The sequence below is a fragment of the Temnothorax nylanderi genome, unplaced genomic scaffold, assembly GCF_030848795.1.
Source record: "Temnothorax nylanderi isolate EJ_2023f unplaced genomic scaffold, tnyl_v1.0 TNYL_tig0031_pilon, whole genome shotgun sequence".
NCBI classification, from domain to species: domain Eukaryota; kingdom Metazoa; phylum Arthropoda; class Insecta; order Hymenoptera; family Formicidae; genus Temnothorax; species Temnothorax nylanderi.
Genome location: NW_027249093.1, coordinates 1,418,918 through 1,446,846, shown reverse-complemented (window position 1 = coordinate 1,446,846; position 27,929 = coordinate 1,418,918). Strand labels below are relative to the sequence as shown.

At 39.6% G+C, this 27,929-nt stretch overlaps 5 protein-coding genes across 9 annotated transcripts; 2 read left to right on the top strand and 3 right to left on the bottom strand.

Moving 5' to 3' along the window:
• Positions 1-4,019: 4,019 nt before the first annotated feature.
• Positions 4,020-11,877, top strand: LOC139770685 (dynein regulatory complex subunit 7). Of its 4 annotated transcripts, none has more exons than XM_071702801.1 (11): positions 4,020-4,102; positions 4,202-4,530; positions 4,762-5,115; positions 5,490-5,907; positions 9,673-9,930; positions 10,012-10,168; positions 10,371-10,440; positions 10,517-10,729; positions 10,800-11,018; positions 11,080-11,313; positions 11,429-11,877. In XM_071702801.1, the coding sequence occupies exons 3-11, from the start codon at positions 4,915-4,917 to the stop codon at positions 11,609-11,611; spliced, it is 1,953 nt and encodes a 650-aa protein (XP_071558902.1). In that variant the 5' UTR covers positions 4,020-4,102; positions 4,202-4,530; positions 4,762-4,914; the 3' UTR covers positions 11,612-11,877. The 4 variants fall into 4 exon arrangements, with proteins under 4 accessions (XP_071558902.1, XP_071558899.1, XP_071558900.1 ...); XM_071702798.1 differs by having other exon boundaries at positions 4,044-4,102; positions 4,202-4,218; positions 4,470-4,530; positions 9,673-10,168; XM_071702799.1 differs by having other exon boundaries at positions 4,050-4,102; positions 4,202-4,218; positions 4,474-4,530; positions 9,673-10,168.
• On the bottom strand, positions 11,702-14,078 carry Bili (FERM domain-containing protein 8 Bili). The gene is made up of 7 exons (XM_071702802.1): positions 13,785-14,078; positions 13,546-13,682; positions 13,012-13,461; positions 12,472-12,929; positions 12,192-12,350; positions 11,900-12,068; positions 11,702-11,799 (listed from the first exon to the last, which is right to left on the bottom strand). Exons 2-7 carry the CDS (start codon positions 13,634-13,636, stop codon positions 11,759-11,761), a joined length of 1,368 nt encoding a protein of 455 aa, XP_071558903.1. The 5' UTR covers positions 13,637-13,682; positions 13,785-14,078; the 3' UTR covers positions 11,702-11,758.
• Positions 14,079-14,202: 124 nt separating this feature from the next.
• Positions 14,203-16,839, bottom strand: LOC139770690 (eukaryotic initiation factor 4A-III). The gene is made up of 5 exons (XM_071702808.1): positions 16,634-16,839; positions 15,626-15,961; positions 15,322-15,544; positions 14,992-15,246; positions 14,203-14,923 (listed from the first exon to the last, which is right to left on the bottom strand). The coding sequence occupies exons 1-5, from the start codon at positions 16,773-16,775 to the stop codon at positions 14,671-14,673; spliced, it is 1,209 nt and encodes a 402-aa protein (XP_071558909.1). The 5' UTR covers positions 16,776-16,839; the 3' UTR covers positions 14,203-14,670.
• A 147-nt stretch (positions 16,840-16,986) lies between these two features.
• Bub3 (mitotic checkpoint protein Bub3) lies at positions 16,987-19,277 on the top strand. The gene is made up of 5 exons (XM_071702807.1): positions 16,987-17,303; positions 17,554-17,749; positions 18,031-18,100; positions 18,186-18,496; positions 18,608-19,277. The coding sequence occupies exons 2-5, from the start codon at positions 17,555-17,557 to the stop codon at positions 19,010-19,012; spliced, it is 981 nt and encodes a 326-aa protein (XP_071558908.1). The 5' UTR covers positions 16,987-17,303; position 17,554; the 3' UTR covers positions 19,013-19,277.
• Positions 19,278-19,618: 341 nt separating this feature from the next.
• On the bottom strand, positions 19,619-27,927 carry Dpcoac (dephosphocoenzyme A carrier). Of its 2 annotated transcripts, none has more exons than XM_071702805.1 (6): positions 27,777-27,927; positions 23,216-23,467; positions 22,556-22,881; positions 22,181-22,446; positions 21,695-21,869; positions 19,619-21,411 (listed from the first exon to the last, which is right to left on the bottom strand). In XM_071702805.1, exons 2-6 carry the CDS (start codon positions 23,366-23,368, stop codon positions 21,276-21,278), a joined length of 1,056 nt encoding a protein of 351 aa, XP_071558906.1. In that variant the 5' UTR covers positions 23,369-23,467; positions 27,777-27,927; the 3' UTR covers positions 19,619-21,275. The 2 variants fall into 2 exon arrangements, with proteins under 2 accessions (XP_071558906.1, XP_071558907.1); XM_071702806.1 differs by lacking the exon at positions 27,777-27,927 and adding an exon at positions 25,289-25,437.
• Positions 27,928-27,929: the final 2 nt, after the last annotated feature.

Here is a 27,929-nt window from a genome sequence, read left to right as displayed (position 1 = left end):
ATGATCCTTGCAGAGTGCTTATTTTTCAATATTCTGCCTTAATGAGCGTTCCTTGAGCGTGTATCTCGTTTTCAAAGGTATGAACTCTAAAAAAAAAAAAAGAGAACGTAGAAGTGGCGCCGAGGAATGGACGCGAAGCCAAATAATCTCCAGGGCTTCGACGAGCCCGCTCGTGCGTCTTCGACGTAGCGGTGGCCCTCATTTTTCGATATTCGCCTTTAACGAACGTCCCCTTCGTATAGTACGTCCTCTCGAGTTGGTACGGCGCGCACGTAATGATGCCGCGCGATAAAACCGCGCGCCTCAGCGACGACTACGACGACTACGACGACGACGAGAACGACGACGATAGTCGAACCCGTTGCCGTCTCCCGCGATCGCGAGAGGAAGGTTCGACTTTATTCCGCAGTTTTCCGCACACCGCGTACACACGGAGCGAAGGGATGCCGGCATGTTCGATGCTCTCGCCGTTGGCTCTCGTGTGCACGGTTCGCAGGGCATGTAACCGCGTAGGTGTAAGCACACATGCACATGCATTCGCGTACATAGTATACATATATACATATGTGTGTATATACACGCGAGCGGGTGTGTGTGCAAGGCGTTTTCCACCTCGCGCACTTACACGCGCGTCTCTACGGGAACGGGCGAGGTAGTACATAGGCCACGGGCAGAGGCTAGGTACTATCTAGTATCTAGTAATACGGGGTGCTCTCTCTCTCTCTCTCACTCCTTCTCGTCCTCTCTTTCTCTCTCTCACTCTCTAGGTACGTGCGCGCCGCGGACGCCAAATAGTGGTTCGCATATTCAGAGATAGCGACGTCGCTCAGCGCGATCGCCCCTGATTTAGGCCCTCGTCTCGTCCCTCTCACTCTCCGCCCCTCGCATCGGTTGACGTCCTCTCTCCTCTCTCTCTCTCTCTCTCCCTCTCCCTCTTTCCCTGTCGCCCTCTCGTACTCGCGAGAGCGAGCTCTCCTCCCCTTCGTCACCGACCGCGCTTCTCCCTCGGTTGCTCGCTCCACCGTTCCATCTTCCCTCGCGAGCTCGTACACAGGCACACCAGCCTGTACATGAGGGTTCGCGCGGGCGCGCGCGAACGCGGGACACATGCACACGCACGCACACAGACGCTCGGGTCCACGGATAACGTCCTCGATACGCCGCGCGGCACCGGCGGCACGACATCGAGGCGCTCCGAAAAGCGCTATCTCGCAGCACCTCGCTCGAAGCCTCGACTAATCAGCGCTTCGATCCGTGCTTTCGAGCGTCCTACTTTGATCATCGCCCGGTTCGCTCGTTCCCTGTGAGCGCGACGCTCGTGTAACGACGTTGTACCGTGTATAAATCCGGAGATTCGCGATCCGCGCGAGGAGCCCCTCTCTCTCTCTCTCTCTTTCTCTTTGTCTCTCCCTTTTTCTCTTTCCGTCACGGGCAAAAGGCGGGCGAATCGCGAGCAAACGCGCGACGCACGATGTCGGCAACGAGATACGTCGATGAGAGAGCGATATATTTAGACGACGGATCGCGACGGCGTGTACCACGTCTCTCGGACGTCCATCTTTTACGATTCGCCCCGACGAGCGCGCGCGCGCGTGTCTCGCGTTCCCGTTTGAATCCATCCGCTTTAAAGCACGATTTCGTCGCGCTTAACAACCTCGCGCCTTCGTTACTGCGCGCCATTTTGCCGCGCGCGGTTTCGCGTCGCCCGGGTCGAGTTAAAAATCACGAACACGGTGAAATGGGTCAGCGCGTTGACGAGGAGACGCGCGTCTTGAAAAAAATAATTAATTACAATTTCGCAAAATCGCCAGCGTATGACATCCCGATAAAAGACGGTCGTTTTACGGTCGAAAGCGAAATTCCGGCAACGGACGTGGAACGACGATTAACTGAGCGTGAAGGGGGAGAAGGATAGGCGCAAAAGAAGAAAAACAGAAAATCTCAAAATACTGGCGCGCTCGTAATTTTCACCCAAGTGGCTGTTAAATCCCCGCGTGGTCTATTTATCATCTCGCCGCGCGCGCTCGGGATATATTTCGTAATACATCCGTGCGTATGCGCGAGCGTGCATCCAGCCTTAGTCCGAGAGTTGTAAATTATCGCTAGCGCGGCGCGGCGCGAACGAATTAATACGCGGGTCTCGCGTAAGTTCATGGTTGAGAAACACTGCGCCAGCTGCCGCGGCGCGGTGGTATCTCCGCGTTGTCTGCTACCTCACACCCTCGTCTTGCGTCCCACGTGGATGCCGGTCGAAGGGGTCGCGCGGAATGAGGGTGACGCGCGGGGCCGTGGCGGCGCGGCGTGGCGTGGCGCGGCGCGGCGCGGCGCAGCGCGGCTCGGCTCGGGTGACGAGGGGAGATACGGGGGGAGGAGGACGGAATGACGACGCGGCGCGGCGAGGCGAAGCGAGGCGAGGCGGGACGCGCGGGGAGAGACGGCCGAGGGCAACGGCGGCGATGAGGGAGCGCGAAGGGGTAGGGGGGCGGAAGGGAGAGGTAGGTTGCTTCGGTATGGGTTGGGTCGGGTGGTCAGAGGGGGCGGAAGTGGGCGAAAGGGTCGAGGGATACCGCCGTTGCCGTCGCCGCCACCCACTGACCATCTCTCTACCCTCGTCGTCGTCGTCGTCGTCGTCCCAGGCTTCTCTACTACGCGCCTGCAAAAAAGAGTCCTTCCCATATAGCGCTTCCCAAGACGCGGCGAAATCCGCGAGGAGCGAGAGACGTGACGCGAGAAATATCCGCGTTCGATGCCTCTATTCCGTGAAATTTTCCCGCGAGATTATTCTTCGGCAATTTGTCGGAGATAAAAAGTTGAAGAGCTGAGAGAGATAGATAGGGAGAAAGAGGAATGAGCGACGGCGGGATATCGAGGGATGGAGGGAGGGTGGGAGGGGGCGGGAGGGGTGAAGGGAAAGTGGGCGACGGGAGGAAACTGTTTAAACGCGATCACTGGGACACGCGTTGTGACGCGCAACGTTCCTCGCAACGTATTTTTCCTCCTCGTCTGTTTCTGTTACTATCTCGCTTTTCTCCACCTCTCCTTCCCTCTCTATCGCCCTACAAAGTACCGAAGAGAGAACGAGAGTGCGGCGTTCACGTTGTACGGTGCAATAAATTCTACTCGTAGATTATAATACAGTGGCGTAGGTCATGGACCGAGGACGATACGCACGCCACGCCACGTGCTCCCCACGTTTGCTTGTATACATTCTATCTCGCTCCGTTTCACAGCCCTACCGCTCACGTCGACGATTACTGAATGTGTTCACGTATTTACTCTTTGGTATTATTATTATTATTACTTCTCTCTGTCGACTGACACGAGGCACATGCCGGGCGCGCCAGCGTACGATTATCCTTCATCGGTGAAGGAGGATCCCTTTATATGCGACGGTTGCAACAATCTATATGACACGAACGATAATTTTACAGTTTGCTATTGTACCAACGTTACGCGATACATTAGGTCCAATATATTAGAAATAAGACTAAATATACTAAATATTGGGATATGTAAATATAGGGATATTCCTATACTTATGTCTTATATTTTAATTTTTTTTTCTATTGTGCGTTTATTACGTTTAATTATTATTTCTAATTCTTAATATTCAATATTTAGTCTTATTCCTAATATGTACATACTCTATTGTACGCAGGGTCCTTTTATGCTCCTTTAAAATTACATTTCTAAAGTTATCCTCGGAGGACACTGTTGTTTGAGTTACTGGCAGTATTTGCCGCAAGAGGGTGACAGCTTACGACTTGTTACTCGATCTGCACAAACTTTCGTGTTGGTGACGTCAGTCTCCAACGTTATCTCTAATATTTATTGATAATTATCGAAGGACTGTCCATCTCCATTTATTTCATCGACGAAGTACTATTAAAGATAGCCAGTTCTGGGTCAATTTTTGTGACTATTAAGGCCCAGTTTCACAAGTGTCGGTTAACTTTTAACCTTAGATTAACTCACTTCGTCTCCTTCTAACGTCCCCCTTTAGAAAGAGACGAAGAGTGAGTTAATCTAAGGTTAAAAGTTAATTAACCGACACTTGTGAAACTGGGCCTTGTGAACCCAGGGATGATTGAGAAGTATATAGGTATTATCTATCAATTATTTCTTTCATTGATTGATATGAATATCTGAACAATTGGATTATTGTAAGTGACGGTATTAAATTTATAATTTATTATTACAGGTGCTTTATAAATAAACGTACATATTTATTTTGCAATATTATTGTTTATATTGCGGAACTGGATATCCATCTATAGTTATATTGGACAATAATATAACAAAAATGTAGTTTTACAAAATCAATTGTTATCGTGTCATAAATATATACATATACTTATTTCAGTAGTAGTAACATTTGAGTGAAACATTTGAGTAGTAATAAATCCTAAAATTTGAGTAGTAATAAATCCTAAAATTAATATATCATGAGCTAATCGTCCAAGTCTCAGGTAGCAGGCTAACGTTATTTGTCGTCATTTCGACTACCTGGAGTCTGGCACACAAACTTCCGTAAGTCTGCCGATCTTTAACGGTATATCTTATCGGTGTTTATATATACAAAACCGTAGTAACTCTTTTCACCTGCATTTCCTAGATTTTTATTAAATTGAGAAAACTATTAAGGGCGCTTTTAAAAAGTCATCGTTGTGAGATCTTAGAATCTTAAGAACAAATTTGTCGAACGACACGATCGGGTGAGAATACCATTTTATCATTAACGATCCGCGGTCCTTCTTTCAGCCGGAACACCTACGCTCGCCGACGTGGGTGCTGGACTATCAGAAGGGCAACAGTTTCGAGTGCGCGACGCTTTTGGCGAGCTTGCTGCTGGGGCAGAGTTATAACGCGTTCGTGGTGAGCGGATATGCGTCGCGCGAGCAAGTACTATGCGACATGACCAGAAGAACCTGCCCGTACTTGCCGGAGCCGGAGCGAACACCGCCACCGGCCGACAAGCCAAGATTCGACAGGTACCGATTAAAGGCACCGCCGGACTTCAGGAGTCGATTCCTCTTAGAGTTGAAAGATCGCGAGAGAGCAAAGACAGAGGCGGAGTTGCAACGGCAAGAAGAAGAGCGACAGAGGATGATCGCTGTACGTGTATAAGAGGATACCGTTTTATCTTTGATATGTTATTTAAGAAATTTTTAATTTAGTTGCTCAATGGATCTAATATAAATATATCTTATTATTCAATGCAATAACGCATAATCAGGATTTAAAGGGTTCTTTTTCATACTGAAGATAAATTAAGATTAAACTTTTAAATATTTCTTCCCCCTCCATAGAGCTTGCTACCGATTATGATTGTGTTTAATTATTAGACACGTTAGATTTTTAGATCATTATTTATGATTTTAGATTACACGCTAGAGATTAGACAATTAGACGATTAGATAGATACTCCTTAATTACGATTTGATATGTCACTCCGCATCGTGATTGTTCATTCAATTTTATAATCCTAGGAATTCGAGCGTCCAAAGCCAGATAAGTATTTCGGTCATCGAATACACGCGTGGGTGGTCATCTTACCGGAAGATAAAGGCATAAGAAACCGGGAAATCACCGAACCGATTTTTGTCGAGCCTTCCTCCGGAACGTCTTACAACCCGACCGATGAGGAGACCAATTTGTTATATCTGGGGGTCGAGAGTTTTTGGAACGACCAAAATTATTGGGTGAATATGCAGCCTCGCGAGAAGGGCTGCGCGGAAATCAACTGGGACTTGAGTAAAGTCGAGCTCTGGGAGCATTTGCTTCCCGGTGAACCGCGAATCGCGCGAAAAGACACGGACGAAACCGAGGAAGACGTAGGCGTGAAACAAGACAAGCATCTGGACATGCCGGCCTCGTACGTGAGTGAAATCCGAATTCACAGTTCAGGTACATAAATATATAGATATTTATATAATACAATATAGACATTTTTCAAGTCGATTTCCTTCTCGACAAGACCCTCGTGAAAGGAGAAACTGATCAGCTCCGTAAAATAAAAAGCAGAGAAGGTTGATGTAGTTATAAGCTAATATTATATGCTCCAATACTAAATTTGAATAAAAAGCAAAGTTGATCAGGTTGGCTTCTGAGAAATAGATACACTTCATGTATCATGTATACACTTCATGTATACACTACCGTTTAAAAGTTTGGAAGCACTGCTTTTTTAAGGAAACAAAACAGTGATGCTAATACTTTCAAAGAGAAATGTCACATGAGAAACTTTATTATCTGTTTTAACTATCCAACACGGTATTATTTGTTTCTAATCATTTTCCAAGGAAGTATTTAATTTAAAGAATTTTACCGAGTGAACATGCTACGCTACAGTTCTGTTATGAAGAAAGAACAGAGTAAAATATAATAAATATGAAAACAACAATTATTTTCCAAAATATAATAATTATTTTCATATTTATTATATTTTATTCAAATCATGAAAGCTTTCTTCATAACAGAACAATAGCATAGTATGTTCACTCGGTAAAATTCTTTAAATGAAACATTTCCTTGGAAAATGATTAGAAACTAATAATACCGTGTTGGACAGCTAAAACAGATAGTAAAGTGTCTCATATGACATTTTTCTTTGAAAGTATTAGCACCACTGTATTGTTTTTCTAAAAATTAGTGCTTCCAAAACTTTTATACGCGCGATAGTGTATATTAATATATTATATAAAAATAACTCAAGACTCACCGACACTGATGCGCAACAGCGGAGCTGAAACTGCATTAATCTGTAACAAATAGATACAGCCAAATTAAAACAGCGCCCAAAATATTTCTCATATTTCAAAAGATAATTATTGCGCATGTTTAATTCTTTAATCTAAATATCTTTTAAACAGATTTAACAAAAAAGTTAAACAATATTTCCAAGAATCATCCTTATTTAGGCCATAAAATTTATAAAATTTGATAAATGTCGAAAGAATTAATTTTTGTGTACAAATATAATCCAAGAATAGGCTTCAAAATTGTTATAGGTACATATATAAATATATTAATGTTATGAATATTTCATATTAAATATTTTAAATTCTCGAAATAGTCAAATGTGTATTTAATATCACTACAAACATTACTTTAGGCCTGTTCGTTTTAGCTGAACTTCTTGCACGGTTCATCTTTTCTCTTTTTCTCTCCAACCCAGGTAGCAGGATGACGTCTAAAGACATCTTAATGACGTATTATTGACGTTACAGACGTCATTAAGACGTTATAAATACGTCATTTGACATCACTCTGCTACCTGAGAACGTGAAGAAGAAAGAGGAATGATAAACCGTGCAAGAAATTCAGCTAAAAACGAACAGGCCTATTGCGTAGCGGTGATAAACGACGAATATTCCGTAAGTAATAAGTTGGTAATAAATAAGTTACCCATGGTTGTTCCGCCGGCGCCTGGACTCCCCTGGACCCTGGACCGTTTCTTCCTCCCAGATCTCGCCATGTTGCTCCTTGACACTCACACAAGCGAGTCTCACATCACTAAACGCCCGCATACTAATCACCGGAGTACCGGAGCACGACATTTGGTACGATACTCCCGATGACGATCGCGTGCGACGCCTTCGTGACTTCATTTCATCTCGTCGGGACGGAAGAATAACGCGAGAGATGATGACATAACTACAAATCGGTGAAACCCGATGCGACTCCTTCGCGGCGCGATCCATTCTGAGATCCACAAATCGCGGAGACACTCGCTAATCGTCAATCGTCACTCGTACGCCAGTCGCTAAAACGCATCGCGCGGCACTCGGTGCGGCACTCCCGACGATAATCACTCCGCGACGCGACGAATACCTCGAGAGATTCTGTCCGATCTTACGAGAAGTTACGTGAGTTGGAAGCAACGAACGCGCGAGACGCGGAGTAAGACGGTGGACAGGATTCGTAAGAGCCGCGGCCAACTTCACACGTCGAGAGCAGCTACCAGCAGCTACCTGTCGTAACGATGCTACACCTATTGCACCCATCTGCACTTTCGCCCATTCTCCGCGCCTATATAATATACGCGTAATATATTGTCGCGTTTGATATTATCACATCGTGCTGCAAAATCAATGAATATATAATCTGATATAAAATGCAAGATAGATTAATAGGTCGTTGACTCGCTTGTTGACACTGTTCTCACGATGAACTCCGATCGCGCGAGCCTCGCGAGATCCGCGCTCCGAAAAATTACAACGACGTTCAAACGTCGAATATATACATCCTGAGATCGACAAACGTTAGAGAACCGAGTTAACTGCAGCTGTGTGTGTGGGGCACTATACTAATCAAACGCGTCGCGACGCCGCGGCGCCGCTCGACTCGCGGTCAATCTCCGTTTCGTCCCCGCGATTTTCCAAAACAGAAAAAATTGAACGGCAACTTCACTGCGATATCACGCGACACAACGCGAGTTGTTGAACAATTGACTGAGACGCGACCGACCGTTCGGAGAATGCATGTCGCACGATCGATTCGAAACGTATTGTTCATATTGTTCGACGCGCAATACGAACGTATGAATGGAAATAATATCGTTAATAAATTGACGATATATCCTTAGCCGTTCCTTAGACGCTCCGGCGAGTCGCGTATTACTTACGTTCTCGGCGAGCGTCCAATACCAGTAATACCACAATCGTTCACTGAGCCCTAAGCAGCGATCAAGCGTGATTGGTTCTCACTTTTAGATCCAACCAATTGCACACTCTGTCCGAAATAAGCGCCACATTTAATCCGCGCAAAAATTCAAAGCGCGATGGAAGAATATCCGGGAACGTTAGCGTTATCAAGGAAATAATTACTGCCTAAAATATCGCGTTGAAACGGTAAATTATAATTCCCGTGCGTTTCCGTCTCGATTCCTACTTTAAGTCGATTTTTATAGATTTATAAATTAATACCTCAAGTAATTGAGAGCGAGGTGTCTATTTGAGACAAGTATCTGCGTAATCGTCGCGACATTTCGTAACACTTGCAAATTTGATACGCAACATTATATGCGATAATAGTTAATAGTTAATCGTACGTATTCGTCACAATCACGTTTTCTAGAGCGATAATGCGGAGCAACTCGCGACACTATACTTGCCGGCTCGAGCGTTGTTGAGCGAATAAAAAGATGACGTGCCAGCTTATGAAATAATGTTTTATCAGATAAACAGGCACCGAATATTCCGTTCTTGTGTTTCGTTATTAATTTATAGAAATAAATGACTGTCGTTTTGCGTTTCTTTTTGTAACTTGTCCGACATATCCATTTCTTTCGTTCGATTACAGAAGATAATGGAAATGGAGATATCACTATTTAAATCTTAATTTGAATTTGCTGTCTATATATATGTATCTAATAACATTTTATAATTAGACATAATTTACTTAATCCTCTTTCTTAATAAAGGTTTTACTGGTTAATCATTCTATTAAAAAAGCTTATTAAATCAAATGTATATTTAAGGAATAAAATTTATTGTAATATTATTAGATATAAAATAATATATATCTTTTTCCACATTTTTACGTCTTCAAAAGAATGAAATTATACGTGTAATCAAGAAAATGAAATTAAAATCAGTGAATACAGTAGTAATGGTTCTCTGAATAATCTGTTACATATTTATCTACCTACCCAATATTTCGCTTTTTCAGATTTTGAAAGACGATATCCGCGGGGCGGTAAAACGATACTTTACAAAAAGGCCAAGGTAGAATTATACGCGCCGTACGTTCGAGCTGACGGTTTAACTCAGAGAGTAACCGTCTACGAAGATTACGAATATACTACTCCTGTCCAAAGTTACGAGAAGTATTCCAACAGAGGTGACTGTCTTACGGAATCCAGGAAAGACTTCGTCACCGATACCGTCACGGATTTCTTTGAGAAAGGTCGACCGGACCACTGCAAAGGTATACAATTCGGAATAAGAAATGTTAGAACGCGAGCTCCGTGTATATATATCGTTCTATTAATGATAAAAAATATTTCAGCGCATCGTTATCCTGCGTCCAATGGCGATTCGATAAACGGTGAAAGAACAATAGATTTCTACGATAGCGCGCAGTTTGATGGACTGTCGCGCATCGAGATAGGCCCGCTATATTTGACTCAGCATTACGTGGACCGTGAGGATCTTCTGTATTACAGGTGAACCGATATTCTCTAATTTTCATTATTGTCGTGTCAGTTCTATCGAAAGATTTCGAACGAAAATCAGATTTGTCATGTCTTGCACATTCTTCCTGCACGTACAAATTTTTCTCGCATAAAAATGTGATGCTATGAATACGTAATATTGTATTATTTTTATTAATGAGTATTAATAATACTCTTGGTATTATTTTCACAGACACGCCGAATTTTCGGTAGACCAGGACAATACGGTGGCGGACGGTGGTGTCCATTCTCGACGCATTTCGGTAACGTTCCTCGTAAAAGTCGATTAAATTTATAGTGTACATGAGATAATTAATTAACTCTTTTTGCATCTCGCAGAAAATCATTGAAAAGTATCATAGGAACGAGAAAATTCTGGCTTGCAAGGACGTCGCTATCCGTGAATTCACAATGATCGAAAATGAAATCTGCATTAAATTTCATTACGATCGAGACCGGAGTACTCGAGCTACTCGTACATTCATAAAACCGTCGATGGCGGACAGGGGAGATCGTTTAGTCTTCGATCCTACGATGACCCACGGATATAACGTAAATTTTCGTTATAGCAAAAATATTGGCAAGGAGAAGATGACGATGTAATCTGAAATCTTTACTTCAGCCAGATCCGACTGCACCGCCGGAGAAAAATCTCGACCTCTTTTATGCGCTCGATAAGCATCTAAAGGACGAAGACCACTCTGTACTTCACATCAGAGATGCCGAAGCCGATATCGTAGCGTTCCTGCGAAGAAGAGCCGACGAAAATTTAAATCCGCAGTTCACAATTTCATTATTCGACGGAAATCGAACAGCCGAGACAGCAGCCGAATTGGATACGGTATTTATTAGCGATCTAATTGAAATTTCTTTTATTAATCAACTGCACAATCTGCTTTCAGAAAGCAATAAGGCGACCGAGTAAACGCGAAGTTGTGCAAGAGATAAACGAACTGGGGCCGTATCTTGCGCGAATAGGCAACCCGGCGTACATCAGTAAAACGGAAGCATATCTGCTGCGCGACGACTGTTTGAGCGACTTCAAGCAAATGTCCATTGACAAAGCAAATCGTATTTTACGTATGATCGAAAAACAGGCTGCGGAACTAGAAAGGATGCAAGCCCTTCTAACGCAGGTTCGTTAAAAGCTTTGTTCTGTACATTGGTTCACACCGAGCAATCTTTTCTACATAATGTATCATCGATGTATTTTGATATAATTATTGTAAATAATATTTATATTATATGCAGACTGTAGATTTATCGAAAGCGGAGGAGGAACAGATGCTAGCCAAGATAAACGAGATAAGCTTCAATATGCACGTGTTGGAAACGTATCTCAATCGGCACAGAGATGTGGTGCCGCAGAGATACAGGATACTGGTAGATCGTTTACGGCAAAATCCGCATCTCCAAGTGCTTCAGAAATATTGAAAAATCATATTTAAAAATGTATACATATGTATAAGTATATTACCTCGCGCGCGTAAAAGGAACTTCTCTATGTATTTAAACAAATTATACTCATTTTGTATCATCAGAGAGTATATTGGCATCACAAAATGTACAATCACAATGTGTTTATCGAAAGGACCACGACCCCATTTGACCAATGCATCGACCTAAAATGATTTAAAAAAAATAAATCGCGAATAATATAATAATAAATAAATCGTGAATAATAAATAAATATATGACGATCTTGTAATATTGTTTTATTACCTTCATCGTCAAAAGTGGCTAGCGTGAATTTGCTAAGTTTATTTGTGAAGCTTCCACTAGGGAAAACTAGCGGATGATCCAACTGATCACCGTTGCTGCTATCGCTGTTAATAAATTGACGGCGATAGTCCTCCGCAAAGCCGGATATTAAAGTGTCCATCATTGGCGCCTGAAACAGCGATTTTTATGATACGATATTTCGTATTTATAAAGGTAATTATGTACACGTGTATTAATTATATTATTAATAATATACGTGTTACGTAAATCATTTTCAAAATGATTTACTTACTTGTCTTGAGAATACTTGCAGAATCTTGTAGACACGCGCTCCGTTCTCTCGTACCGGAAATTGCACGAACAAGCAAGGTAGACAATCCGGGTTATTCTCATCCGAGGGTTTCGCCATTTCCCAGCTCAATTCCGAGTATTTTAGCCCTAATAGCAAGCTCTACATAAATATATTTCAAATGTTACTATACTATATATTCTATAAATATATCTTATACAAAGTTTCGTTCGAAATTATCGCATGTAAATGAGAATTTCAGCTCGATAAACACCGCACTTACGCATTGCATGTCGTCGACTATGTACACCCCCGACGTATTGATCGCGATGAGGACCTGCATATCGCGATTAGTGATCCAGGATGCGAGTCCCCTAACAGGTCGTTCGATTTGCCCTTGAAAGAAGGCCGCGCCGTAGCACGGCAAGTTCCAACAGAACTCGAGATACTTTCTGATCAATTTCTTGGGATTTGCGTTGGCGCTACCATTGTGACTGGGTATTCGCTTGTATTGCTCCAGAAGGTGCGCCTCGGGTGCTCCCTTGCCACCCACCAGTCCCAATCCGAGTCCCAATCCTAATAGAAGACTGGGAGAAGCGTAATAATGCGGTAAAAATCGGCCGCGATGTCTGTGGAAAAACGCCAGGGTGTGGGTTTGCGCGTTATAAGGCCCAAGCTCGATTCGGGCCTGTAACGCTCCTAAACTAGCGTAACGTGCAGGACCATCACACGCGTACCGTCCTGGACAAAAAGACGAATTTATATTATAAACGAAATTATATAATTTTTATAGAAAGGATCTTATTTCTTTCATTCTCCGTACCTTGCAGAACATTGTACTTGGCTTCTGCATAGAGCAGTTCAAGGACCTTGGTATCCTTGATCTGTTCTTCCTCCGACTTGGTGAGAAATATATTTCTACGAAAATATAACAATGGTTCCTCGTCGTCGGGGTCTTCTATATGACAGGTATACTTGGTTGCAAGATAATTCCATTTCGCGGCCAATTCCACGGGCTTGTGTGTTGGACGTAATTGAACTTCCAGCTGCGAAGAACACATCCACAGTGCAAAAATTGGCGTGGTGGTTGCCAAGGAGAACCTCGATAGACCCAGCTCCGCTTCCGACTGCACTATCGTGAAAACCTGCTGTGCAGTTGCGTTTTGTTCAACTTCCATTGTTAAGAATACTCCCGTCATTAAATAAACGGCTATGCGTACGGTGGGCCTTCCTGTATTCGAATACTGTGGTTGATTCGTCATTGTTTTACTTACTGTAAACGAAGAAAATGGGAAAAGATAATAAATATTGAAAAATATCAATTCTTGTAGTCGCAGAACAATTTCTAAACACATACAGGTAGACGAATGTCCTTCCGTTTTGTAGTCATTTGGATAGCGACGCAATGGTTGCCCTCTCTGAATCGTGCAATCATTTTGTTGATCCATTTCCTTCAATTTTTCTTTTAATTTTCATCAATTGTGATTATAGAACCTATTAAAACAGCAATAAAAAATAAATTGAAATTACACGTACGCACATTGTGTGACCTGTAGCTGTTACTTTATTCACTCATATCGTTTATATTATATTTACCTTTTTGACTTGAAATATTTTAATCAATACATATTATTTAAAATCACACGTTCATAACACACTTCTGTTATTATCATGAAAATAAACGATTATTCTTATCACTAGTTCATTATTGCATCTTAGATATTTCGCCCACATTTTCAATCCGGTAAACTATATTCACTTGTATCTGTAAAATTACGCATTGTCAACATGAACCTTTTAGTTTCTCTATTTTGGCTTCATTTCAACGCGTGTTACTGTGCTACGCCGCGCTGCCATCTGAACTCTGGAGCAGCTACAGCAGTTATTGATTATTTGTACGTATATATATATGTATGTAGAATGTATGCATTATCTTGTGTGTGTGTGTGTTTGTGTGTGTGATATTGCTAATTTCTATATTAAAACTCGCATTTACATAGAAAAAAATGATTAATTAAAGTCATAAAATACTTTATTAACAAAATTTACTCATCGCTTCTCATAGTACTGTACACAAGTAATATCTTTGTAGTCCATGTACAAAAGAAGAAGTTTATTCCATTCTCATAAAAAAAAAAAAATTGCGTTATCAATGATGCATCCTAATAGATGTAGAAACAAGTATTAGTCCAGTTTTCTTACATGTTACATTCAAACAGCTTTATCACTTACATGATACAAAAGTGATGGAATACTTTTCTCTGTTTATTATATTATTCTTACAAGAATAGTCTAAATTATATGCTAAAAAATAACTTACGGGTAATATAACATTAAAGAATTTTCAAGTAAACTGGTTTTGGAAACTGTTGGTATGTAATATTATTGGTATTATCATACTGTCTCCTGCATATTGACAAGTAATCAAAGTTAAAGAAATCTTTGTACGTGAAACATTTAATCTACGCATAAATCTCGCTCTTTATATCAGATCGGCCACATTCATCGGCATTTCGTCTATTTGCGTAGAATAATATTGCTCGATATCTCGAAGAATTCTTATATCGTCAGTTTTCACGAAGTTTATCGATACACCCTTACGGCCGAAACGTCCCGATCGACCTATTCTATGGATATACAATTCACGATTGTTAGGCAAATCGTAATTAATTACGAGCGACACCTGCTGAACGTCGATTCCTCTCGCCCATACATCCGTTGTGATTAACACGCGACTGTAAAAGAAGAAATGTATCAATATAAATTCTTGTAAAAAATACGTTGTTTTAAGATTTTATCTTACCTCTGGCCAGATCGAAACTCTTTCATTATGTTGTCTCGTTCTTTCTGTGGCATATCTCCGTGCATAGAACATACTGTAAAATTGGCTTCTCGCATTTTTTCCGTCAACCAGTCTACTTTACGTTTAGTATTACAAAAGATAACCGCTTGCGTTATCGTTAACGTGTCATATAAATCACAGAGTGTGTCAAATTTCCACTCTTCTCGTTCTACAGCGACGAAGAATTGCTTGATTCCTTCCAATGTCAATTCATCACTGGAATCAGAAATAATTAGAGTAACATATACATATACGTGGTTTAGTAATGACAATTAAAGATAAATTATTAACCGTTTGACGAGGATACGGATGGGGTCCGTCATAAATTTACTAGTCATCTCGAGAATTTCGTGCGGCAAAGTGGCCGAAACTAAAACAACTTGCGTCGCTGGTGGTAGATATCGATACACATCATAAATTTGTTCCTTGAAACCTTTGTTCAACATCTCGTCAGATTCGTCCAATACCAGCATTTTAATAGCCCTAGTCCTGAGTACTCGCCTCTTAATCATATCTGGATGTTTCACAATTTTATATAAATGTTAGTATGTTCATGTACATGTTTATGTTTATGTATAAAAATTGTGATACCTACCAAATACTCTGCCAGGTGTGCCAGACACAACATGCTGACCATAATCAAGCTTTCTGATATCTTCCCCAAGATTTGTACCACCAATGCAAGCGTGACATTGTACATTCATGAAGTCTCCCAATGCGAGAATAACCTTCTGGATTTGAGTGGCAAGTTCTCGAGTCGGAGACAAAACCAGAACTTGGGTTTCTCGTACTTGCGTGTCCAACGACTGCAATATCGCAATCGAGAAGGTAGCAGTTTTTCCCGTACCAGATTGTGCCTGAGCTATCACATCTCTGCCCTTCATGATAGGTTTAATAGATCGTTGCTGTATGGCTGATGGTTTCTCAAAACCTACATAGAAATAGAAACAGAATGTATCTCACTTTTCACATATTCAGAAACATTCAAGTTGAGACTTTGTTACTTAGATTACATTTTTATAAATTTCCTATCATTGTGATAACGAAGCTACAAAGAAAACAAAGATGAAAATAAGAACAAATCTGATAAATATAAGTATAAATATAACTTGGGAAAGAATAATAAAGAAAGATTGTGGAAGAGATTCTGGAGCAACGAGTTAGACACCACCAAGGGAAATGTATTGAAAAAAGTATATAGAGAGAGGTTGGTGAAAGAGGTAGAGAAGAGGAAGGATAGATTAAAGATTAGAATAAAGATAGGCCGATAATTATAATATAGGAATGTCAAGTATGGCGCGAGTAAATGGTTAAAGAAACATTGTAAACCAAGTCCACTTCTTGGCTATGTAGCTGGAGTTAATAAATTATTATTATATAAGTATAAATGTATGAAAACAAATCAGAATAAGTTGTTGACTGCGACGAAAAATTGCCATAATCAATATCTTCACGGAAAGAAAATGCGCGTTGCGTCAATTATACGTGCGAAATGATCTGTTTTCTTTGTAAACCGATCCTCTGACCTACGATTCAATCTAAAAAAATATAAGCCGCGCAAAAGGTGAGGTTAGCTCGAAACGAGGAGCGGTGAACAACGTACCGTAGGCATAGATTCCACGCAACAATTCGTCGCGGAGACCCATGTTGTCGAAGGTAGGAATAACCTCGACATCTTCGCTGGTTTCAAACTCGACGTTTGACAAATCTTCGGTTTGCGCCACACGACGTGATTTCTCCGCCATTTCGTCAAAACGTTGCGACGTGATGCGATGCGAGCGCGAGATGCGACGTAAATGACGTAAATCCACGATTCTCCGTGCGGGCGCTCGGCGTCGTGGCGCTAGCGCATGAAGTTAGGCACGCTAGGGAATATAACGTGTCCCGCTTTCCGGAACTAGTAGACACATGAAAGGAGATTGGTCTCGAATTTTAATTATTAATTAATCTATTTTCGTCTCCAGTGCAGATATTTATTAGACAAAAAATCTACGCTTTTTTACTACACAACTTAATATTAATAACATGTTATTTATCTTTAATTTTAATTGATGTCGTATTATTTTCTATAATTATCTATAATCTATCACATCTGATAATGGGAGGAGGAGGGAGAACGTGGTAGGGGTCCCGGCCGCGACAATCGTGGTGTTTCAAAACTTTCTCTTTTAATTACACCGAAGATTACGCGTATCCAGTAATTGCGAACGTTCGTATTATATACGATCTAGAAGTTCCCTTTTTAACTGCATTGCTCAGCTATTTTGTATCAAGTAAGTATGTGAGAAATTCTCATCGAGCGCACGCTCGTCGGGATTGTAGGTTATATTGTGTTTACAATGATTTGTCTTTGCAACTCGGTATGTATGTACATTGGAGCCGCGGCTGAGATACTTATTACGATAACTCATAAGATACTCTCCTTTCGTTCGTACTGCAACTGCGATTCTACCTAAGCATTAGTCGAAGTTTGCCCAACGAACTTAACACTCACTTGTAAATACTGGCTGTACTTCCTGGCAGAATGGAGTCCAGGACTGAATTTAAGATAAAATCACCGCCGACCGACGCAATCTCTGCGGTCGAATTTGGACCAAACTCCACACAGTTCCTATTAGTGTCGTCATGGGACAGTACAGTAAGACTGTACGACATACACGCTAACACGATGAGGCTAAAGTACAATCACGACTTACCAGTATTGGACGTCGCGTTTCAGGTAACTAATTTCTTTCATTTTGCTCAATTGTACAATTGAAGACACCTTTAGATCATGTTTTATATATATATATATATATATATATATAAATCGTTTTAGCTTTACTTGTATTTGTTTCTGTCACAAAGAAGTTAATATTGAAATTTGTTCTCTAATGTCTTTAATAGGATGACAGAAGCAAATCTGAATCTTTTACCTGCTCTATTATTGCGTTACCTAACACTTCCAAAAGTTTTCGATTATTTTTCTGATAATTTTCTTTATCACAAAATTATTTGCAGGATGCGGTTCACGCATATAGCGGTGGTCTAGGAAATACTCTGAAAATGTATGACATAAATAGCAATACTGGTACTATCTTATCTTTTTTAATTTTGTTATTTTACTTTGTTAATGTTTTTATCACATAGTATATATTGAAAATATTTGTCTGTAGAATCAATAATGGGCACACATGAGAAACCAATCAGAAAGATAGAGTATTGCGCAGCCGTAAATGCGATACTAACTGGCGGTTGGGACGCCGCGGTAAAACTATGGGATCCACGAACACCTACCTGCGTCGGTAGTTATCTGCAACCTGACGTAGTCCTTGCTCTGTCTGTATGTGGCGACAAATTCGTCGTGGGCACGGCAAAACGAAAAGTTTGCATTTGGGATTTGAGAAACATGGCGGGCATGTTTCAGAGACGAGAAAGTAGTCTAAAGTACCAAACGCGCTGCATCAAAGGTTTCCCTAATGAACAGGTGCGTTTATCTTCCATAAATTTTTGCTACAATTTATCACACTGTTCAGTTGATATTATTTACATTGAGCATGTGTTCGCATTCTTTATATTCTTTTATTTTTGTATTTAGGGATACGTATTAAGTAGCATAGAGGGTCGAGTCGCCGTCGAGTATCTCGACACAATGCCGGAAGCCCAGAAGAAGAAGTACGCGTTCAAGTGCCACAGAATAAAGGAAAATAATATCGAGCATATTTATCCAGTGAACGCTATTAGCTTCCATTCTGCGTACAACACGTTCGCCACCGGGGGCTCGGATGGTTACGTGAATATCTGGGATGGTTTTAATAAGAAACGACTGTGCCAATTTCACCGATACAACGCTGGAGTGGCCGCGCTTAGTTTTAGCCATGACGGTTCCGTTCTCGCGATAGGTGTTTCATATTTAAATGAAGCCGAGATTCCGCCGGGCGGCAGTGACGAGCGAGAAATTTATATAAGATACGTCAACGATCAGGAGACCAAGCCGAAGTAAACAGCAAATTTATACAAAATCCAGATACAGTGACAAAAATGTGTGATTAAAAAAAACTTGGAGTCATGGATTTCCATGCATTAAGATAGAAGAACGAATGGTTAATAGAAACGCATTCTGTGAATAATTGTAAATATTCTGTGCTAATTTATATGCATTTCATGGAAATAACATGTGTCGGCTCGCAATAGATTCAATAAATTGTACGTTTTATAAAAATATTCTCGTCCGATTTTCAGGAAATAAATCTGATTTGTACCTGTAAGGATTTTTACATTTTTATATTCTCATTTCAATACGATATCATGATACTTTTTTTCTGATATATAACATATTGACATTTTGATGGTTCTCTTTGTCTATTTTATTAGATAAATGACTTGATTATATTTATATCGTACAATCATGTCATTTACTTAAAAATAATTATATAATTTATGCATAGATTACATATCAAATATTTAATTTTACAAAATCTAGATTTCTAGATTATACTATACTGCGTGTGATCTGAAAAAGTAAAAACTTTTCTACTTTTAATAAGATTGTACTTGTAGAGATAAAGATATAGATATAAAAAATTAGGCTGAAATAAGAATCCGTGTACACTGTATAAAATTTATATATTTACTAAATGACTTTATATATACCAATACAATGATCGCAAACAAGCTACAAAATTTTTAAGAATAAATAATTTTTTTATACAATGTAGTATGTTGTAATTTACATTAATTCTGGAGATTTTCAAAAACCGATCGTTAGAAAACGAATATGAATTATCAAAGAGAGATAGCGTTAGCGTAAAGTATTGCAAAATATAAAGAAGACAATGACTTTCTCTGCATCGGCCATAAAAAGATCTCTTTTTGACTGATACAAAACAATTCCCTTCTTTATTTTCTATTGCATTAATTTTACATTTCAACTGTCAACATAAAATGTGGCACAGCATTTGAGAGTATGTACAAGATATTTAAAAGTATTCGGTCGTTAAATGTTGAAATGTAAATAAAGCAAATATACAAATCCATTTTTTAACACTGGTCTAGTTTCCACCGAAGTCGTTAATTCGCATGTGCGGCGTAGAACTGGAAATGTGATTGACTGCGCTCCCGCTTCGATCCACAAGATTTGGAAACTAGTGGAAACAGTTAAACCGAAGCAGGATCGGATTGAAGACTTCGGTGGAAACTAGGCTACTGATAAACTGTAATATAGATGCTGTTGTGTCAATAATTAATTATAATATAGCAATATAATATGTCGAATCTTTTTACGATGTTTCAAGTTCTAAACTTTATTGTCGCTATTGATTGCAGTCTTTATTAAAAAAAAAAAAAAAAAACTGAATAGTAACATCAAAATTAAAATCCATTACATTGTAGGCATGATGGTCGAATAAAATATAATCTGAATATTTCAATTTCAGGCGCAATTTATCTTATAAACTGTACAATATTTCTATACTTTACACAGGGTTAAGAAAATTATCATTCTCTTGAGTATTTTGATCTTCAAAGTAAAAAATGTCATATACACGATTATATACACGATTTTGAACGTAAATTATACCACAGCTTGTTCGCTTTTATCATAGAATTTATAAGACAATTAAGGCAAGCATGAAAAATTATATTTTTATATAAATCGCATCTTTAATCATACCCAAAGATAATTAAGAAAGCTAAAAATCATACTTTCATATTATCGGACCAATGCGCAATGCTTATGTTATGATTTGGTGTATGCATCTACACATGTTACATCTCTTCAGTATATGCATCTACACATATTACATTTCTCCAACTTTTCCAACGATTTCTATAATGTTTGAAATAACAATATGTACATAATATTTAACAATTTGTACTAATGATTTCCTGTGTTGCTTTTGGCAAAATGCCCTCATAAAATAACAAACTACTCTCCTTGTGTTGTTAATAATGCATCTACCGCAAAATATTATTTTATGTTCTTGCCGTCGATGACGCTTTGTGCACGAGTTTTCATTTTCTTTTTGTCAAGCGCAGTTTTAAGGTATACGCTGACACATTTATCCATCATTAAAATAATTTGTATTAAATGATGAAATTATGTAATGATTAATATTTATAATTATTACTTATATAATTATGAATAATAATAATTATATAAGTGTATTTGGATAACAGCCAAGCAATAATTATTAATTAATAATTATAATTATTGACTGATATCATTCTGTAATAACCCCAAACTTCAAATGTTTGTTCCATTAGCCCTATGTATCTTCACAAATAACTTTCCTCAGTGTGTCCCGTATTGTATCGTGCGTGGCAAAGCTGATTCCGACGGCAATAGGACCCTTTACCCAATTCATGCTTAAGCCTTTGTAAAAAGCCATTATTCCTTCTTCCCTGTAACATGCACAACGATAATTTATCAATATACTTCTATATAAATATAAAATTACATTTATTGGGAACAGCAAAATATATTATTAAATATATCGATTTCTATAAATTTCTGTAAATATTATCAAATGTACATATCTAACTATCTTTATGTTTCTTCAAATTTAAAAGATATATATTTTTTCTCAACTCGGTCTCTAAATCGATTTTATAATTTATTCATAACTAGATGGTTGCTATACTCTACTATTATATTTTTAAATGTAAATGATGCGTAAATACTTACGTGTAAATTTTCACGACAGTCGACGTGATCGTGTGATAATGCTGGCCCTTGATCGCTGACGTCTGCATTCTCCGCCGCACAATGTCCAGTGGGTAGCTGCTTGTCTGACCGACCATTCCAGCGATGCCGCCGCAAATGAGCGAAGTCGAGAATCCCGGAATAGTCACCGTGTACACTGTTCATCGACACGTAGCCATCATCGAACATGAAGCACGCAGCACTTCGAAATACGCCGCCGGTCGGGCTTGTCTCGCGTCGCTATTAAAGTTAGTACCGTCCCAATATCAGGGGAAACAGGGTGCCCCCGACGTGCCCCATCGGTACCCTGCTTTACGATCATATACAACAGCCACTCTCATTCGTATAACCCTCGATTCTTTTCTTTTTTCGCATGTTTTATGTGTACGTGTGTATGTATGTGAGTACAAGCACCGCCACCGTCGACGGGCGTCAAGAGGATTCATCGTGTGAACGGAATCGACTCACCGGTCAGTAAGTTTCTCAGCATGTCGTACGTGAAGAAGCTGCAACCGGCATACGGGATGGCACCGAGGATCGTGGCGGTGAAGCCACGGTAGTACGCCAATATTCCCTCCTCTTTGTACATACGCCAGAATGCCTGCCGCAGAGTCTTGTACTCGGCCTTCAGGGTTACCGCCATTCTCGCCCGCATCAGATCCAACGGATAGGTCATGGTTTGCGATGTCACACCCGCGAGTGCGCCGGCCAGGAAGCTCGCCCATGGTTTTTCTCTGTAAATATTCATATAACACGGGTGTGAAATCTGCCTATAGAATCCATGCTTAAATCGTTATAGTTCTTTTGTTTGCTAAAAATGTTTTTGAATTTTTCATGTGATACCTTTCCACGCCGTTTATACTCAGAATTCTTTTCCACTGTTCGTGCGCAGTGAATTGCACCGCCGAATATGGTACTATCCTGACCATGGTAGCGCTGTTTCCACGCCACAAGCTGAGAAGGCCTTCGGTACGCATCGCTGAAGTTAAGAATCCTATCGCTGCCCTGGCCGAGTAGGGCTGCTTCGAAATTTGAAAATTGATCTTTGTACGATCTAACGGCGCTATCGTGGTCTTCGCAAAAGCTCCCGCTATCGCGCCGGACACCAGACTCGTCCAGACCCTTTGCGTATTCGAAATCTCCTTTCCGGTGCATTTTTTCTGTTTGCTCTGCAACGTACATACGTGATATTGTTTTTTATTATATATAAAACATAATTAATGAATATATTTATCATATATAGTTATAAATATATTTATTAATGTTATTTTTTTTATTATATATAAAAGATAGTTAATGAATATAATTATCATATATCGTTATATTGTTAGTGCATAAATGTTACATTAAATAATATAAAAATGTCTTTGACAAGAAAGGTTTTTGCGTTACTTATGGGACTGATAATTTGTACAATTGTGACATATCTCATTCTGTACACCGATATTTATTATATTAGAGTCTTATGTTGACGAATATAGCGAGATAAATGTATTTTCTTACTGCAACGTCCACATCTTGCCTCTCCATTGGCAGGGCCGATGTAGCAGGCAATGTCGACGTGGCGTGTTTCCCAGCAATCGGCAGCACGGACACTTGAATACGTTCGAGAACCGCTTGACCACCCTCTCTAGGACGGGTTGCGTGCCCGCTCATCTCTGGCACACCCTGCTGTTCCGTTACCGATGGACTCTCATACAGATCGTCGTCTTCCTTTTCGTATCGCTGACGTACACGGGCCGACACAAGATAACACTGTAAACATATTCGTTTTATGAAATTTAGTAGAAAAAAAAACAAATTTTGGAGTCTCATGATCTGAACGTTTAAATCATACATTAGAAAAGCTTAAATACGAGGATATTAGAAATTTGTAGTTTCCAATAACTTACAACTTACAAGTGAATGATTAATTTCGGAATTATAAGAATTTTAAAAAGATAAATAAGAAATGTCTTATCTATCTTTTTAAAATCCTTATAATTCCGAGAAATTAATCATTCACTTGTAAGTTTCTGATGCAATCCACGATAGCTCTATAATATTCTTTTAACAGTTTATTATCATGAAAAACGGAAGAAATTTAGAAAATAGGATATTGATAAAGAAAATGGAATTTGAAGGGAGAATGATTAAACTGTCTGTCCTTTCTAATAATGAAAGAAGATAAGAATTGCACGGCTCCTATAAGAAACAGATTGAAAGCTTAAATTTAATATTATCGTATGCTTATAGTTAGGTAATACTAACGTCAATGAGATCAAAGTACAAGCTATAAGGTTCGTACTCTACAAATACAGAAAGCTCTAAATAAATTCGAAGAAAATAATTCTCGCGCGCGTATGCAATAAAACGATGACACTCGCGCCGAAGTACTTATTTTTATATTCTACATTTCACATTTGAAGTTGTGGAAAGCTGACAAAATTTGTACGTTAACGGGCAAATAGAACGAGCGTTTTTATCTTGAAATTTTTCATAACGTTATCGTTTGTTGAAATGTTTTAAACATAAAAATGGAGACTAATTTATACAACAAATAACGATTAAGAGAGAAAATATATGCTTGTGACACGATAAGAATTATCTCCGGTTGCACTTGCATTTCTTTTTTCTCCTTAAGTATTGTAGCTTCTCACTATCAACTATGCAAATTTATAAAATGCGTAATGCAAAACAGCCAGGTTAATATAGTTCTTACGTGACAACTCGCGTATATATAGATAGATATTCCTGCTTACGAGGCACGTACGTATACGATGCAAATTAGATAATCGTTCTTTGCATCTATATATGATGGACCAAAAATATCTCGCAAGTATCGTCTTATCGATTTGCCAATTAGAGTTCTGCGAGAGATTTTAGTGGAGCAAGATTATCTCGAATATTTTTCGAAGAGATAAGACATTCTCTGTGATAAAAAATTTTAAAAAAACAGATACAAAGGTTGCTGACACAAAATAGAGAAACTACCGTTTCACTTTCTGCTTCATGCTGCCGACACGTTCATTTTTATCGAAACGTAAAACTTTCGCAAAGCAAATAATTTTCACCGATAAAAAAAAATTTATATCGCACATTGCGGAAGCAGACGGTAAATTTCTGTACATAAATCGGAAAAAAAAACTAATCTTTTTCTGGATACTAAGCAGAATTTGAAACAATAGTTGAAAAATATCCAATATTATTTTCGTCCAACTTTTTTTCGAGACAAGTTATCAAACAATTACATTTTTTTCAATTTCCAAGAAAGTTTCCATATAGTCTTCGACTACTAGAAATCTTATCTCTCTTTCTCGCGTGCACGCGTTCCTGTCACGCGTCACAGCATGATAATCATCGCGCATTCACGAGAAGATATAATACATTGCAGTAACAGATAGCTGCATTTATGCATAGTCATCTCGAACGTCACGCATCAAGATAACACGCATCGAAATAAACTGCTGTATATTTAACTCCGAAAAGGAACGAATATCCTTTCGCAAAGGAAGCTCGTTGTATAGAGCTTAGAAAATCTGCGTGACGTGAAGAGCAAATTATCTGTTTGGCTGTTTGATAAAAACGGATCGGGACCTTGGAGTATTTTTAGGATCCGCTGGAATCTCTGACATTGCATTCGGATTGCACTCGGAAACGAACGCTGCGATTTTTCCGCCATCTCATCGGAATGAGTTCGGCGAGCATCTGAAATTTTAAGACGCAAAGATAAAAGACACGGGACCTTCCGAACTTCCAAAAATTGAATTTTAGAATAGCTCCGAGCGCGATACTTATCTCTTTTCTCGGTAATTTTATTAACGAACGACATATACGATAAAAAGTACTCTGGGAAAACTCATGGTAAACATTGGATTCTTCCTGCGAATTCTGCGGTTCGGAGCTCCAGGTATTTTCTCGGGGATGAGAGACGCAAGTCGACGAGAATCAAGTCCAATTCTCGGACTCATCGGACTGACCGCGATTCACCGTAAAACGCTACGATACGCAACGCGCAACGTGAAAATCCGAGGATATTATGTAACACGTAACGCGCCTGTTATCGGCATGACGCTTGAAAATCTGTTTGCGAACGAAGACACGGAACGGACAGCGTAATGAAAAACGGATTGATTGCACTGCTGGAGCACGTGGGAAACGAATTGCGACAACACGTAAGACGCGTGCGAGATTAAAGCTGTCGGCGGGGACTGCAAACAAACATCTAACATTTCAATCCGCGCGCGACTAAAAAACACCACGATTATTGATCTGTGACTAAAAGTTTATTAACGAGAAATTTAGATTTATCAATCGTTTTGCATTATAAGGATGATATATCTTTTGTTAACACACAAAACTTTTATATAATATTAACACTAGAACTACCAGAGATTAATCTATATAATAAAAGAAAAAACTAATTAATAAAATTGATTGTAATTTCAATAAAAGTCAGAAAATTTCATAAATTAAGATGTTTTAAAAATGAGTAATAAATTATTAAAAAGTATCAAACGGATTATTTTGACCACTCTGATAGTTCTAGTGTTAATTAATATTATATAAAAATATATACAGCTTTATTTAAAAAAAATTAATATAAAACTAATGATTCTCGATAAATTTCTATTGATTTTTATATGAACTTGGAGCTTCGTTAATGTCCCGTATTTCATTAAAGAAACGTTTCTCGGATCAAACTCTAAAAATAACTCTACATTGAAGGATTGAAGATCAGTGTCACGCTGCGCCATTAATATTTATCTTAATTCAGTTTTCCTCAGTTTTCTCGAGTTGCGAGAATCTCACATTTTTATCAGAGAGAGAAGAAAAACTTATCACGTCTATTAAGGTAATAAAAGAAGAACGGAAGCACACTAACAACTAAATGACTGAGCGACAGTTCTGAAAATCTATAGTACACGTGACGTAAAATACAGAAAAATATTTTCAGTACTGACAGTGAATATCGGAATGCAGCCTTAATCATTTCGTATCATTATAAGAACGAAAATACGATATATCCCTCATTGATATAAAACTTAATGATTGTCGGCAGATTGTTGATCGATTTCAGCGTCAAACCTGGAGTTTTGTTAACGAATATTTTATATTAGAAAAATATTTTCCCGGACCATCCCGAAAACGTTAAAAATAACCGCGTTGAATGGATTGAAGATCGACGTCATCGCTGCGTTAGCAATAATCATTTTAAGTCAACATTTTAAGTTAACTTTTCCTTACATTTTTATCGCCAAATAACTGCGCTTACACGTAATACACTTGTGTCCCATTTCTGCAAATATGGATTAACTCTAATCTCGGCTTAACTTACACTTTATCTTTTTCTAATTCTTCAAACCAGAAAAGGATAAAAAGTAAGTTAAATGGACATAATTAGAGTACTTATTAGGAGATAATGGAAGAACACTAACGACCTAAATGACGACATTTAAAGGACGTGCCCACTCTTTCGGACCTTTGGACTCTCGTGTTGTTCGCCAAGGCAGTCGCCAGTCGGTCAAGATGTCGCGGTGCAAGGGTCTTCCTGAGGGCCAAGTGCACCGTTGACGTACGATGTTTCGATAAAATTTATTTCTATTTATGCCGCAATTCTCCGGAAGGGAGACGGCCCGGGGGTGGCCGAGAAATCGCCGAGCAAAGTGCGCCAAAGTAGCGACGTAGAACAAGTGTATACGTTTATACGTTTATACCCGACGAACGTGCCGGAAGCGCATATTTTATTTAACTCGAGTTGCGTAGATCGTCACCGCGAATCTATCGCGGGGACAGGTGTCGAGCGCGAATTAGTAGAGCCGTGAATCAGTCGCGAATTCGGGCCGGCGAGACGCGTCATGATTGATTCGCTTAACGCGCTTAAATCGAAAACAACATCGTATCTTCCATTTTGCTTCGAAAAAGCCGAAGTGTCGCCGCGCGACGATTGTCGGAGCACGTAGCAGCGAGAGCGAGAGAGAGGGAGAAAGAGAGAGAAAAAGATAGAGAAGAAAAAAGTCTAACGTAATAATCCGCGTCTTCCTCAACGATCGGCATTTTCTGCGACGCAAATAAGCTAACCAACCTCGTCGTCTGTGACGTCTGTGCTCCAGATGACAGTACTCTGGTTCGAATCTCCTTGACACGCACCCACATCCGCGACGGTTTACGGACTGCCACGGACTGCGGTCCGTCTCGCACTATAGAATATTTGATACTGAATAAACTGAATTATATA

Bases quoted from the DNA above. Each gene is read 5' to 3' on its own strand.
- Dpcoac (XM_071702805.1), bottom strand. From the start codon at position 23,368: ATGAGCGGGCACGCAACCCGTCCTAGAGAGGGTGGTCAAGCGGTTCTC. The intron at 22,447-22,555 runs GTATCACATGAA...GAATATTTACAG, and splicing joins AGTATAAACGGCGTGGAAAG to AGAAAAACCATGGGCGAGCT. The intron at 21,412-21,694 runs GTAAGTATTTAC...TGCATGTTACAG, and splicing joins ACTGTCGTGAAAATTTACAC to GGAAGAAGGAATAATGGCTT.
- Bub3 (XM_071702807.1), top strand. From the start codon at position 17,555: ATGGAGTCCAGGACTGAATTTAAGATAAAATCACCGCCGACCGACGCA. The intron at 17,750-18,030 runs GTAACTAATTTC...AATTATTTGCAG, and splicing joins TATTGGACGTCGCGTTTCAG to GATGCGGTTCACGCATATAG. The intron at 18,101-18,185 runs GTACTATCTTAT...ATTTGTCTGTAG, and splicing joins TGACATAAATAGCAATACTG to AATCAATAATGGGCACACAT.
- Bili (XM_071702802.1), bottom strand. From the start codon at position 13,636: ATGGATCAACAAAATGATTGCACGATTCAGAGAGGGCAACCATTGCGT. The intron at 12,351-12,471 runs GTAAGTGCGGTG...ATATTTATGTAG, and splicing joins TAGTCGACGACATGCAATGC to AGCTTGCTATTAGGGCTAAA. The intron at 11,800-11,899 runs GTAATAAAACAA...AAATCATTTTAG, and splicing joins AGCCACTTTTGACGATGAAG to GTCGATGCATTGGTCAAATG.
- LOC139770690 (XM_071702808.1), bottom strand. From the start codon at position 16,775: ATGGCGGAGAAATCACGTCGTGTGGCGCAAACCGAAGATTTGTCAAAC. The intron at 15,962-16,633 runs GTACGTTGTTCA...ATTTCTATGTAG, and splicing joins GCGTGGAATCTATGCCTACG to GTTTTGAGAAACCATCAGCC. The intron at 15,247-15,321 runs GTTAATAATTTA...TTCTGATTCCAG, and splicing joins ATCCGTATCCTCGTCAAACG to TGATGAATTGACATTGGAAG.
- LOC139770685 (XM_071702798.1), top strand. From the start codon at position 4,915: ATGACCAGAAGAACCTGCCCGTACTTGCCGGAGCCGGAGCGAACACCG. The intron at 10,441-10,516 runs GTAACGTTCCTC...TGCATCTCGCAG, and splicing joins TCCATTCTCGACGCATTTCG to AAAATCATTGAAAAGTATCA. The intron at 11,314-11,428 runs GTTCGTTAAAAG...TATTATATGCAG, and splicing joins TGCAAGCCCTTCTAACGCAG to ACTGTAGATTTATCGAAAGC.